Raw genomic sequence first — 13,974 nt, 5'->3', positions numbered from 1 at the left:
GACGTCTCAAAAACACAGATGATAGATATATATATATATATATATATATATATATATATATATATATACACATATATATATATATCATTAAATATTTTAAAATGGGTTTCCTTGGCTTTAGGAGCAACTGGAAAGCTAATATACTGTAATCGTAATTTTTGTACAGTTGACTTATCATAAGCTTGCAAAACATCATTATGATAAGGAAATGTCAGATATAATATAGAATTGAAACAAGAGTGAATAAACTTATTAGGAATCATTGCTCTGAGGTAATTCCCATTAAATAAGAGGGGTGGGAGTTCACATGCTTGATATATTTTAATAAAGCAAAAAATTATGAGAAATTAACCAAAAGTCAATTCGAGACTTGCTAGAGGCATCAGGTTTAAACCAAGAAAACTGTCTTTGATAGGGTTTTGATTCACGCCAAGGATCTATTAAACCTTGACTTTTACAAAAGTGTAATAATAATGAATTATAATGATGCATATTATACTTAGTCGAGGACCTATCTAACCACTCATCATACACCATATTAAAGTCACCAACCAATATAACAAAATCAGTAGCATATTTTGTTTTCATTTCCTCTAATACCAGTGACATTTCTGAAATCAAACATTTGTTTTGGGATAAATTGTTGTAACCATACACATTTCCCAGGACAATGCAAAAATTTTCAACAATTGTAACAATGCACACTAACCAATGTCCGGCTGAGATAGATCTTGACTCAGCAAGGTTCCCAGGAAAATTGTTAAAAACAACAGCAAAACCTCCTGAGCGAGTTGTGCCATGAGCAAATAAAATTGGTTCACCCCACTGATTAGACCAAAAGGTACGATCACTGCTAAGTGAGCCGACATGGAAACAGTCGTTCTAAGACATAAGCAAACTAAGCAGTACATGAAATTACAGCCTTTTTCTGTGATATATTATGACAATGTTTTTTGTTTTACAAATGTTGTGGGTTTTAATAGTGGGTTTATTTATTTATTTTTATTGGTGATGTCACGGAAGAATGCGTGCCACGTAACTTCCGCCCAAATTAGTCAAACGGTGGCCGTTTCTCAATATGCGTTCTTGTCTGTACTTGCATTCTTGTGGACTTGTGAAACATCATCAGTCGTTGCTGTTCCAATTCAAAGTTCACATCTGGCCAAGTGCAGTTCAAATCACCGGATGGGTTCTTGCTCCGCCCCTTTTATTGAGGATGCATCAAGAGGTGACTTGTGCGAACTTGAGGCAGCAGGTATCCCACAATGCATTTCGCACCAACAAGCGAGTGTTAAAGGGTTAGTTCACCCAAAAATGAAAATTATGTCATTAATTACTCACCCTCACATCATTCCACACCCCTAAGACATTCGTTCTTCGTTCTTCAGAACACAAATTAAAATACTTTGATCAAATCCAATGACTCAATACCACCCAAACTCTCAAGATCCATAAAGGTACTAAAGGCATTGTCAAAACAGTCGACGTGACTACAGTGGTTCTACAATAATTTTATGAAGCGACGATAATACTTTTTGTGTCCTCAAAAACAAAACAAATATCATGACTTTATTTAACAAACTCTTCTCTTCTGTGTCATTCTCATACATTGTTTACGTCCAGCGCTTCCGTGTTCTATGCCCGAACGCCAGCTCATTATTGGATGGCTCCTGCATCGGCATCACACGCATGCGTCGCGCTGCTCACATATGCAGCTTTGGCCAATAATGAGCCGGCGTTCGGACGTAGAACACGGAAGAAAAATTTTTGTAGAACCACTGTAGTCACGTCGACTGTTTTAACGACTTCTTTAGTACCTTTATGGATCTTGAGAGTTTGGGTGGCGTTGTTGTCAATAGAGGCCTCTCTGAGCCATCGGATTTGATCAAAAATATCTTAATTTGTGTTCTGAAGATGAACAGAGGTCTAAGGGCTGTGGAATGACATTAGGGTGAGTAATTAATGACAGAATTTTCACTAACTAACCCTTTATCCTCAGAATGATCTCAAAGTAAAAAGAGCTGCTAAAGTCCAATTTTGTAGTGGCTGTGCTTTACAATTAAATTATTATAATCTTAATTCAAGGGATGAAGGATTTTGAAAGTCTGAAAGTATTCAGAGTATTACTGTAAGGCAAGGCAAGGCAAGTTTATTTATTTTTCGGTCGATGATTCGTGCCTAGAGTTTGGGCCGGCTGACTCCCAGGTAATTCTGAGGCCCCGGCCCGGCTATGTGCCCAAGGTTCCCAGTACTCCCTTCAGGGATCAGGTGGTGAGCCTGCAAGCACTGTCCCCGGAGAAGGCAGACCTAGCCCTAGCTTTGCTCTGTCCTGTCCGAGCCTTGAGATGCTACGTAAACCGGACACAAAGCTTTAGGACCACAGACCATCTCTTTGTCTGTTACGGAGGCCAGCAGAAGGGGAATGCCGTCTCTAAGCAGAGGATGGCCCACTGGATTGTGGATGCCATCACCCTGACTTATCAGGCACAGGGTGTGCCCTGCCCGCTCAGGTTGCGAGCTCACTCTACTAGGAGTGTTGCATCCTCCTGGGCACTAGCTCGTGGCTCCTCCTCTAAGCAGAGGATGTCCTGCTGGATTGTGGATGCCATCACCCTGACTTATCAGGCACAGGGTGTGCCCTGCCCGCTCAGGTTGCGAGCTCACTCTACTAGGAGTGTTGCATCCTCCTGGGCACTAGCTCGTGGCTCCTCGCTGACAGATATTTGTAGAGCTGCGGGCTGGGCGACCCCCAACATATTTGCTAGATTCTATACCCTTCGTGTGGAGCCGGTATCCTCCTGTGTTCTCACCTCAAACAGGTAGAGGCACTGAGAGGCCCCGGTTTAGTGTCGGCTTGCTAAAACTACTCCAGAGTGTCCATACTGTAGGCCTTGTCGAGCTCCTCTGTCTCCTCGGCAGCCAGACGTGGTGGAATGTCCGGTGCCAGGCCCTCATTCGCCGAATCCGTGAGAACCGGTAGAGGGCTGGGTTCCATATGTAGAGGCCTAAGTGGTTCCCATATGTGTAAAGTCCACGGTAAAGCCTCAGAGCCCATGTTTCCGTGTTTCAATGTTATTGTCGTTTTTAGATATATGCTTCAGACACACTGAAGGTGTTCCCCATAGCGACCCCTAGAGGACTGTAGCAAATCAGCTCATGGGGAAATATGAATAATTAATCATAACTAGTTATAATTAATTAAAAATATTTATGTACCAACATATAATATACACGCTCGTTTAGATCATCAGAAGGTGAATTCATAGATACTAAACATGGTGAACATGAGTGTTTCCATCATAAGCCTGCATAAAACAGTATAAAATCTCAAAGACAACATACACCATGACCTAAAGGATATATGTGTTCATTCAAAGAAAGGTCTTCCCATGAATTAATTAGTAGAAAAGTCAATTTCTACTGTGCATTATGTGCAAAAAGGTCCCGAACGCGCATGAACGTGTCTGCGCGGCTCTGAATGAACTCCTTTTGTGGATGCGTTCTTCACGCAACAGCGTGCAGAAACACGGCAACTAAACTAAACTAAATAAAATTCACTGTGTTTTATTATAATAGTGCTCTCATTATAATGTTATGTGTATGAAAATCCCTGTCATAGTTATTAATATTCTGCATTGTTGTTTGTCCGGATCGCGCTGCACGCTGAAGAGATATTTACCATAGTACTACAGTGAAGCGCTTGACTCAACCAAATGCATCTTATACTAGATGCATATAATATGTATATATATGTATATATGTATATATATATATATATATATATACTCTATATATAAATGGCTGAAATTTATTGAAATCACATATACCCTACCTGATGGAAAAAAAATCCAGTCTTTCACTCTGCCTGTGTCAGATTGAGTCTTGTTAAAGTTTGAAATCCCTGCCGCCAAGATGCTCCTCTTTCGGTTACGGATTATGGAAAGTGAAACTTAAATATTTAGGGGTGGTTGGATTTATTCACGCACGTTAAAATATTTATTTGAAGCTTCTTTCTTTTCAGATTCTTATTTACAGCATTATCTTAATAGGATGTATATTAACTAATTGGGAGAAAACCGGTAGTTCTGTGTGAAATCAGACATTTGAGCACCCCCATATAGCCAAAATGGCATGATCATAACACCCCGTGAATATTTGACTGTGAGTTTGGTAGTCGAATCAGGCTCCTCCTATCGAAGCATCGAATCGTCGACTATTCAAGGTCACCCCTATTGTGAATTAGTTGTACACTAATTGTACTAATTGCACCAATTATACAAACCTTTTTTTTCCCATCTCATCAGACATCTGAGGGTGTTTAGAATATGAAGAGGCAAAAAACTAATTGGCCTGCATAAATATTCAATTCAGGTTAGAATTGTCTGCTTATTTTATTCACAGTTTGACCATGCTAATAAATAAATGTTACCATGATTTTTTAAGTATCACCAGTCTATTAACACAAAGAAATGTGACTCTTGATCTTCTCAAAGGAACAGTTCATCCAAAATTGACAATTCTACATGATTTACTTTCCATCATGTTAAAATATAAAATATCTTATTTTGTGTTCAGCAGAATAAAGAAAGTGATACAGGTATGGAATGACATGAGAGTGAGTAAATGATGACAGAATTTACACTTTAGGGTGAACTATCCCTTTAAAATGTCCTTGTTTTTCATATAAGTCCATTACATGCAGAATATGAATCTGTGCATTTACATGTAGATCATGCATGTAGCAGATGATCAAAAATAAGTTATTTACATAAATATACAACAAAATATCTTTCAATTGTCAGCACTAAAAACAAAGTATTTACTTTTTTGTCAACATTTACAAAGTCTTTCATAATTTGCAGTTCTAACTTAAAAAAAATATCCTTCTCAAAATTAGTATGAAATGAGTATGAAAGTATGAAATGTGTCATCAGGAAGAATTCATGTATGTGTGATTAGAACCATTCTTAGGACAAATACATTAGATATATGCATAATAGAGATTTGTTTAATGCTCATGTAAAACTGACAGTGCACCTTGTTTGTTTAGGGATCTTTGAGAAATGTGTTATTCACAAATTTTAATACTTTTGACAAAAGGCCACTGGCAGAAAACATGGTGTCTAAAGAAAAAACTTCATCAAGACCCAATGACATGGTATGTATAAGCTCCATCATAAGATTATTCAGGAGTCTAGGATATCTAAGCATAATGTGCGCAACCAGAAAAAGTGGGTGTTTTTCAGTCAGGCTCACATCTCCTCCTATGCTTTCAGCTCTCTTCAACTTCATTACAGCATCCTGAATGTTCATCTTGAGTAGATCTACAATCATAAACTTAATTTGAAACTGCTTTGTGACCAAAGTATCGCCTTCTGTTTTTGGCTCATGACTTGATAATTGAATCCGAGTCAGAATCCATGCCAGATATGACCTATATGAAACTATTGCCTTGTTAGCCTTTTCCAGATCAGCCAGTGCTTGAGTGATATGACCAATGTCTTTCTTCATAATAGTGGCCAGTGCACGATTATAGAGAGGAATAATCTCCCCAGATGTGCCATCCTTCAGAGCTTTTGTGTACATCTCAATGCTTTCAGTAAGGTGTCCCTTCTCACGGAGATTGTTCCCAGACCTGATGTAATAGTAGACCATGGTGGATGGGGATTGTTTATTGAAAAGTTTCTGCTTTGCACTCAACAAATCCACCTTCAGCTGTTCCTTCATCATCTCAGTGGGCTTTTCCTCACTGAGGTTCATCAAGAGCCACAAACCCCAGCACTCATGAAGAGAGGACACGATTACATCACGCTGGTCTGAAAAAACATCATCTTCATAAACGCCATCCAAAATGTCAAGATAAACAGAAAAAAACTCTTCCTTATTCATGATTTCTGGAATGTCTTTTTCAAGAAACCCAGAGAGTCTAATGTTCACCAGAATATTTCTGGCGTCTTTTGCCTTTTCCAGATTGCTTTCCTGTGATGGGAATGAATTTATTGTTAGGAGGTCTATCAGAGCAGAAACCATTGCATCATGAGTCTGAGAGCTGTGATTTTCCAGGAAGTAATTAACAGTTTCCTCAAATAGAATCTCTTTGAGACTGTGTGATTTCTGTATTAAACTATTCAGATGGCTGAGTAAGTCGATGAGATATGTGTTTTCACCCATCACTAGTTTGACTAAATCAGAGAAATGACTGGCGCACATGATGAGTTGAGCAGATCCTGGACTCCCTTGACGAGCCGTTCGTCCAAATGCTTGCTGTTCGACACGGACGTTCAGAGGCAAGAAGGTCTGAGTCTCACATTTCCTCCTCTGCTTTCAACCCTCTTCAACTTTATTACAGAGTCTTGAATGTTCATCTTGAGTAGATCTACAATCATATACTTCACTCTAAACTGTTTGGAGAGCAAAGTATCCCCGTCCACTTTTGGCTCTTGACTTGATGACTTCACATATGTCAGAATCTGTGCGAGTTGAGACTTGTATGAATCTATTGCCATGTCAGCCCTTTGCAGGTCAGCCAATGCTCGTGCAATATAGTCAATGTCTTTCTTCTTAATAGTGGCCAATGCACGATTATAGAGAGGAATAATCTCCCTGCAAATACCGTCCCCCAAAGCTTTGGTGAACATCTCAATGCTTTCAGTAAGGCTGCCCTTCTCACGGAGATTGTTTCCAGACCTGATGTAATAGTAGACCATGGAGGATGGGGACTGTTTGCACAAAAGTTTTCGCTTTGCATTCGACAAGTCCAGCTTCAGCTGTTCCTTCATCATCTCAGTGGGCTTTTCCTCACTGAGGTTCATCAAGAGCCACAAACCCCAGCACTCATGAAGAGAGGACACGATTACATCACGCTGGTCTGAAAAAACATCATCTTCATAAACGCCATCCAAAATGTCAAGATAAACAGAAAAAAACTCTTCCTTATTCATGATTTCTGGAATGTCTTTTTCAAGAAACCCAGAGAGTCTAATGTTCACCAGAATATTTCTGGCGTCTTTTGCCTTTTCCAGATTGCTTTCCTGTGATGGGAATGAATTTATTGTTAGGAGGTCTATCAGAGCAGAAACCATTGCATCATGAGTCTGAGAGCTGTGATTTTCCAGGAAGTAATTAACAGTTTCCTCAAATAGAATCTCTTTGAGACTGTGTGATTTCTGTATTAAACTATTCAGATGGCTGAGTAAGTCGATGAGATATGTGTTTTCACCCATCACTAGTTTGACTAAATCAGAGAAATGACTGGCGCACATGATGAGTTGAGCAGATCCTGGACTCCCTTGACGAGCCGTTCGTCCAAATGCTTGCTGTTCGACACGGACGTTCAGAGGTAAGAAGGTTTGCACCACAAACAGACCTCCAGCCTCATTTACACTTTCACTGACCTTTAGGTCTGTACCTCGACCTGCTAGATTAGTTGCAATGATGACGTCCCCCGCTTGGACTATGTTATCTATTATTGTAGAGTTATCCATGTTGTTATTCACATAGAGTTTTAGTTTGTCTTTTGAAATGGTGTCTGCAAGAGTCTTGTGAAAGTTAACTGCACGATTGATGGTTTCACAGATGATAAGAGCTGCTCGTGGACCTCGATAAACCGTGGAGGTCACTTGATGTTTAACAACATTACAGACGGTCCTGACCCACTCGTCTTCTTCAGCTATCACCAAACCCTCCAACACATAAAGTTTTCTTTGTCTAAATGAGGGAATCTTACACATCTCAATGCCATTGTAGAGCTTCCTCAGCATGTCAAGCTCTGTTTGGTCACCCAAAGTTCCTGTGATCCCATAGACATGATTTGCATATTTCTTGAATAAACCCACATTAGACATGAAGTTTGTTATTAGACTCATGTTGGAGAGTTTAGTTTGGTGTTTCATCTCCAGAAACTGCTGAAGTCCTTCCCCCCATCTCATGTTGTTTTGTACAACACCAGTGCATTTGTAGTCAACAGGAGGGACTCCATCTCCATGAAGGACGTATTCATTGCCCAGAGTCATTTTGGTGGCTTCCAGAGCATTTTCAATCCAAGTTTGTGCCTTGTCATTAATGAGGTCTTGAAGCCCTGGGATATTAGATTAATTTTGTACCTTTACTGATTCAGACATTTTAATCCTTTTCCCCATTGATGTAACTACCGAGTCCTCCTCAAAGTGCATAACACGACATTTTCCATTTCCCAGAAGAAGAACTGATATTTCTTGTCTCTTATTTTTACCTGCAGGACTGATTTCATTCAGTTTCCTTAAAGACCCATCAGAATTTTCCTGGTATAATTTGAAGAAATACTCAGGGTAATTCCCCACGAACATGGTTAAAAAAGCCACCATTTGCACAACACTTGCATTATCTAGTTGTTTTAAAACATTTGTTTTGTTTTGTCTTGAAGATTTCATAGGCATAATTCCTGCGTCCACAGCTGTCTGCCCAACACTGAGATGATCAATGTTTTTGTTTTCATGCATGATTTCAGACAGAACCTCAGAGAAGAGCTGAATGTGCCCTAAAATCTCTCCAGAGTCTAAACGCTTCAGCTGGTTGATGACAAACCAAATTTCAGCCAGTAATCCATTCAATGGTTCCATGAGAGGCATATTACTATTCAGGTAGACCACTTCAAGACCTTTGTCCTGCATTAGCGAGTCCACCTCATCCACTATAACACACTGAAACTCTCTGTTAGGTCTCACATCTCTTCTGTGGAAGCGCTGTCTCAGAAAATCAGCTGCAAAACGGTCAGTCGTACCGTAGACCACCTGACATTCATAGCACTTCTTCAGCTCTTTGTCTTTGGTTTTGTTGCTGTTGACGTCAACAGTGATATTCAGTTCCTTGTAAAAGTCAAACCATTCTTCAGCGTCTCTTTCAGCGAGTACAGGAGAACTGGAGATGATATCAGGGGTGTTTCCCACCATGACCTGATATGCTGCAAACATTGCCACGATACACGACTTTCCTTCTCCTGTTCCAACCTGAACCAGCCGACTTGATTTAGAAAGAACCAGAATGCACCAGCTCACCATCTGAGTCAGACGAGGTGTTATTCTGTTCTTGCTTTTATTTTGCACTGCTTTGCAGATCTTGAATAACTTTTGCTTTATTCCTTCTAGATGTGGTGGTGTTGTATCTTTTAGACATTCAGACACAGAGGACACAATATCTTTCACTTGTGCCATAATTTCTTCATCAGTATTTCCTTGTTTACGAATTTCATCCATAATCTCATCCAGTGTTTTCTCATCAGTGTTTTTGGCTATTTTATTAATTTTAACCTCAACATGTTCCACAATCTTATCACCATTTTGCAAAGTCAAATCTGACACTTGGATTTTGTGAATCTCCACTTGATGAAGGATTCTCATCATCCATGTGTGAAAATCTACATTTCTGCCATTAAATTCTTTCACGAGGGCTTTAAACAACTTAACAACATCATCTTTTGCCCATTGTCCGTTCTTCAGCAGGGAAAGCAGTCGTGATGACAGCAGTTTTCCTGATGCTTCCATTTTCAAAACTCTGGAAATGCAGTTCAAAATGTATACATTTAATTTTGCTTAATAGTATAATAATCATATTTTTAAAGCTACACTATGTCCCTCTACCAGTTAATAATAAAAAATGCACGGTTCCCACAGAAGAATATTGTTTTGGTCATGTTCCAGGTCCTCGTCATGGATGACTGTGGTTTGCGACAATAGTGTACACATGGAAATCTAAACAAGATGTTGTTTGAGCAAGTTCTATACCGAATCTAATACTGTTGTTTTGACTTGATACAATTATCTATACAGTAGCACAGTCCATGAATCAAGCCATAGGGCTATTACAAACGACAAATTCAGCCTGTGTTGATCACGGAAGTAAACCAGTCGCATAGAAACAGTGAAACTTTGTTGCTGCTTTTGAGTATGTAAAAATATATATAACTGTAATAGCCTTCCTAGTGTTATGTTTAACCATTCTCCCTCAACAAATAGCCAGTAACTATCTTGACGATTCTGTTTTTTTTTAAACACAGTTAATTGAGTCTTGATATTTTTCTCAATGCAGCATCTCTGTCTGTGGTTTAAAAATTCACATAGAGTAAAATAAACTTCTGCTGAACTAACATACATAAAACAAAATAAAAATAAATAAAGATCATCCCAGTAACTACACTAATAGCCTATTCTACATAAAGTCTAACATGTTTTGTTTGTTCTCAATGCACTTTACTTAGACTTTTTTTCTCTCTAAGAGAACAATTTAATACTACAATACTTAAGTATATTAATTATAATACTCACACCATGTGTGACCATATTTATGTGGAGTTGTCACAGCAAAGCTCTTCTTGATTCACCTCAAGTCTCAAGGGAGTTGTATTATATATTGATAAGAAGAGGAAGTCTCTCATGCTCTGGAATTTCCCTCAATATTAATCGTCTTTGTCATGTGATTTGAAGAAATATTTTATTGAATTGAATGTCTTTATTGTATGCATACAACTTTCATTATACCCACCAAAACAATTTCCAATGCAAACTCCACACAAAATGCAATAAAAAAAAATTAATAAAAAATAAAGTAACAATCTAATGTATAATTAGACAAAACAGACTTACTGAGCAATACTATAAAACTATAAAACTATATGTCAGCACATTCTTTCACTTTCAGTTTAGTGTTGGTAAGTACCGAAAATACCTAATGGTTTAACCAATTGTTCACAGTACTTGTGCATACAGGATTCTTTGTGTTTCAGGTGTGGTGGCATGTTCCTTCACCAGAATCAGAATCACTAAACCTCTGACCACTGCATAATATAAAACACCATCAGCCAGCATCCATTATAAAACACTCTTGCCTTTAAGCCAAATACACGCTGAAAATAATAATTTACTGATCTGGCTGTAAGTCATTATTCTCTCCGCAATCTCTGATGAAACCAGGAGTGTTTTCTCTGCATTAGCGCTGAAGTGTTTGTTAGAATAACTGTTGGATTTTACAGTGTGTTTTTTCCCTCATATTTAGTTTTTCAGATATACTTCTCTTATCATCCTGCAAGCTTTTATAAAACAATATTTAAGTTATGTTGGTCTGTACTTGGGGAGACTGGTCACTGATTGGTGGTGATGACACTCTCTGCATTCACTGCTTAATTTAAATGTGGTTGTGACTCAAAATTGTGGCTGGTGGTTCTCTTAGTAGCAATCGTGACAAAAAAAACTTATTACAATTGTGAATCAATTATACAGTGAAAGCGAGTAAATATTGTATCCTTATGAAATAAATTATTTGTGAATTTCACAGTAGTCATTTATATTATGAGAAGGATTCAAAACCTTTGTAGAATTATGTTCTGCTGAGGAGGGGATGTGTCCCCCTTTAAGCCTGTTGGAATGTTTATCTATCTCCAGCCAGGTGCAACCCTGGAGCACAGGAACCTAAAATACTGTACCAAAAGTTTTTTTATGTTTTTACAACTGATGTAAAGATTTCTTTGTTTTTGTTCTGGTAGTATTTAAGGAAAAGTTGCAAATCAGTCATGGCAATTCTGTAGCCAGAAAGCCCGTAGTATGGAATGTGTCCACACACTTTATACTGTGTATTTTCCCGAAGTCAGGTATGCATCCTTTGCTCTTAGATTTATATTTGAGAATTTGATGTCTTGTATTGTTTTGATATCTTTGAATTGATTATGTAATTGGCATGATACATAGTTACCTGATAAAAAATAAATTGTTATATTTGATTTATTCTGAACTTTTCTTGAAATCATTATGACTAGTAAACTGTGAGGAGGCTTTTGTTACCGCAAATCTACGGCCAGGATAGTTCAAACTGAAGGCTCATGAATTGTAGAAGCAGTAGGCACGTCATCGGAGACCTTCTGATTTCTGTCTATCGCTGAGGTTAGCAAGTTGTACAGGAAAGGACTAAGTGAATTACACTTTTTGTAATAAGCAAGCAGTAGGTGGCAGGCAAAACAGCTATTAGTCTACCTACACCCTCTGACTAACATCAGACTGGCGAATTTGTGATCGTAAGATCCACGTAAGGCCAACGTGAGACTTAAAAGAGACATTAGGTCCCCAGTGAACGGATAATTGAAAATATTGAGTCCGGAATAATCAAATATCTAAATTAATATTTATGATCATTAAGTTTAGGCAATATTTCTAAGCAATATTTCTAATTAAAAACTGATCACGTGAAACTAGAGTCAGATTGAACACAGAGCTAGACTAAAAATGTACCTAAATCCTGATAAATTCAGAAGAGCAAGTAAAAGACCGAATATGCATTATACCTTCGACCAGGCTGCTGGATTCTGCTTTTTGGGCTGGCGGGTGGATTCTTACAGTATTGCTCACACAAGCTGTCATTTACATCATTCATCGTGACATCTCAGAGTTGTGCATTCTTGCAAAATCTCCCATTATATGATAGGGGTGTCGAGATTAATCGTTGCTACAATGCATCGCGATGCAGATGAGGAGAATTCGGTATCGGTTCAGTAATAGACCATAACGATTATAACATACTGACGCTTTTCTGACGTCATTTGTCGTGGTAGCATACATTAGGTGTGTTCGGCTTGAAGCGGCGCTGTGCAGAATGATCAGTGTATAACATCAAGTACCGCAAGAGCGATAAGAGAGCAGATGGTTCCTTATGCTTTCGAATCACTCTCACGGTTGATATCATACACTGATCATTCTGCGCAGCACCGCTTCAAATCGAACGCAACTAATGGCGGAGGGAGGCGAGTTCGAGTAATAAAACATGCTCCAACTACTTTAAAAGCCGACATCTGGGCACATTTCAACTTTCATGAACAACCTGGTAAGCACAACCTGGAGAAGACACACGCTGTGTGTAAATTATGTCATGCACAGTAAAATATGCAGGGGGTAATACCACTAACTTGAGAAACCACTGTATTTATTGACAAAATTGTATGCATATGAAGTCAAATTGAAAATTGAGGATGCAGTGGTGATATAGAATTGAACCTAATTGATGACATGATAATCGTAATTGAACCGAACCGTGAGGCCAGTGTAGGTTCACACCCCTATTATATAACTAAAATATATTTTTGATGAAATCTGAGAGCTCTCTGAACCTGCGTAGACAGCAATGCAACTGAAACGTGCCCAGAAATGTAGTAGACATCAGTGTTCAACCGTAATTTCACAAAGCTGAGAGAATACTTTTTGTGTGCAAAGAAAACAAAAATAACATTAAAATATAAAAATATCAATATAAATATTGTATACAATTTTAACAGAAAATATAAAAGTATATATAATTTCTACCTAAATAACACTGCCTCTGCATTGTTACTTGCACTTACAAGCAAGGTTTTTTTTTTTTTTACAGAAATCAGTTTGCATGTCTCAAAATTCAGTTTCAGGAATCATTAATTTTTATGTACAATTTTATTGTGATCAATAGTAAATTAAGTTGATTAAAAACTTTTATTTAAATCACGTCTACACTTTGTTGGTCGATACATTGAATGATTTGCAAATGTGTAGGATGGATTCTCATTTAGGATTTAAAGGTGGAGAGAAGAGACAAGCAAGGATAAGAGGTAAGGAGATTCACTGCTTCAAAGTGTGTGAAACACAACGCGCTGGTGATGGCTGCTGGTCAAAACTGTGTAAATGCAACAAAAACTCTTAAAACAGTTTAAGCTGAGTTATACATGTTTGGTTCTGTTAGTATAATATATATATATATATATATATATATACAGTGGGTACGGAAAGTATTCAGACCCCCTTAAATTTTTCACTCTTTGTTATATTGCAGCCATTTGCTAAAATCATTTAAGTTAATTTTTTTTCCTCATTAATGTACACACAGCACCCCATATTGACAGAAAAACACAGAATTGTTGACATTTTTGCAGATTTATTAAAAAAGAAAAACTGAAATATCACATGGTCCTAAATATTCAGACCCTTTGCT

General features: G+C 38.1%; 1 protein-coding gene across 1 annotated transcript; it reads right to left on the bottom strand.

Moving 5' to 3' along the window:
- Positions 1-6,281: 6,281 nt before the first annotated feature.
- Positions 6,282-12,393, bottom strand: LOC107571084 (protein translocase subunit SecA-like). The gene is given in 2 exon segments (XM_016257363.1): positions 6,282-9,528; positions 12,305-12,393. Coding segments are annotated over 2 exon segments (3,336 nt in total).
- Positions 12,394-13,974: the final 1,581 nt, after the last annotated feature.

This window comes from Sinocyclocheilus grahami, unplaced genomic scaffold (assembly GCF_001515645.1).
Source record: "Sinocyclocheilus grahami isolate Dianchi unplaced genomic scaffold, SAMN03320097.WGS_v1.1 scaffold1547.1, whole genome shotgun sequence".
In the NCBI taxonomy this organism is placed as follows: domain Eukaryota; kingdom Metazoa; phylum Chordata; class Actinopteri; order Cypriniformes; family Cyprinidae; genus Sinocyclocheilus; species Sinocyclocheilus grahami.
Note: the sequence above shows the minus strand (reverse complement) of the source record. Positions and strands in the feature narration are given on the sequence as shown.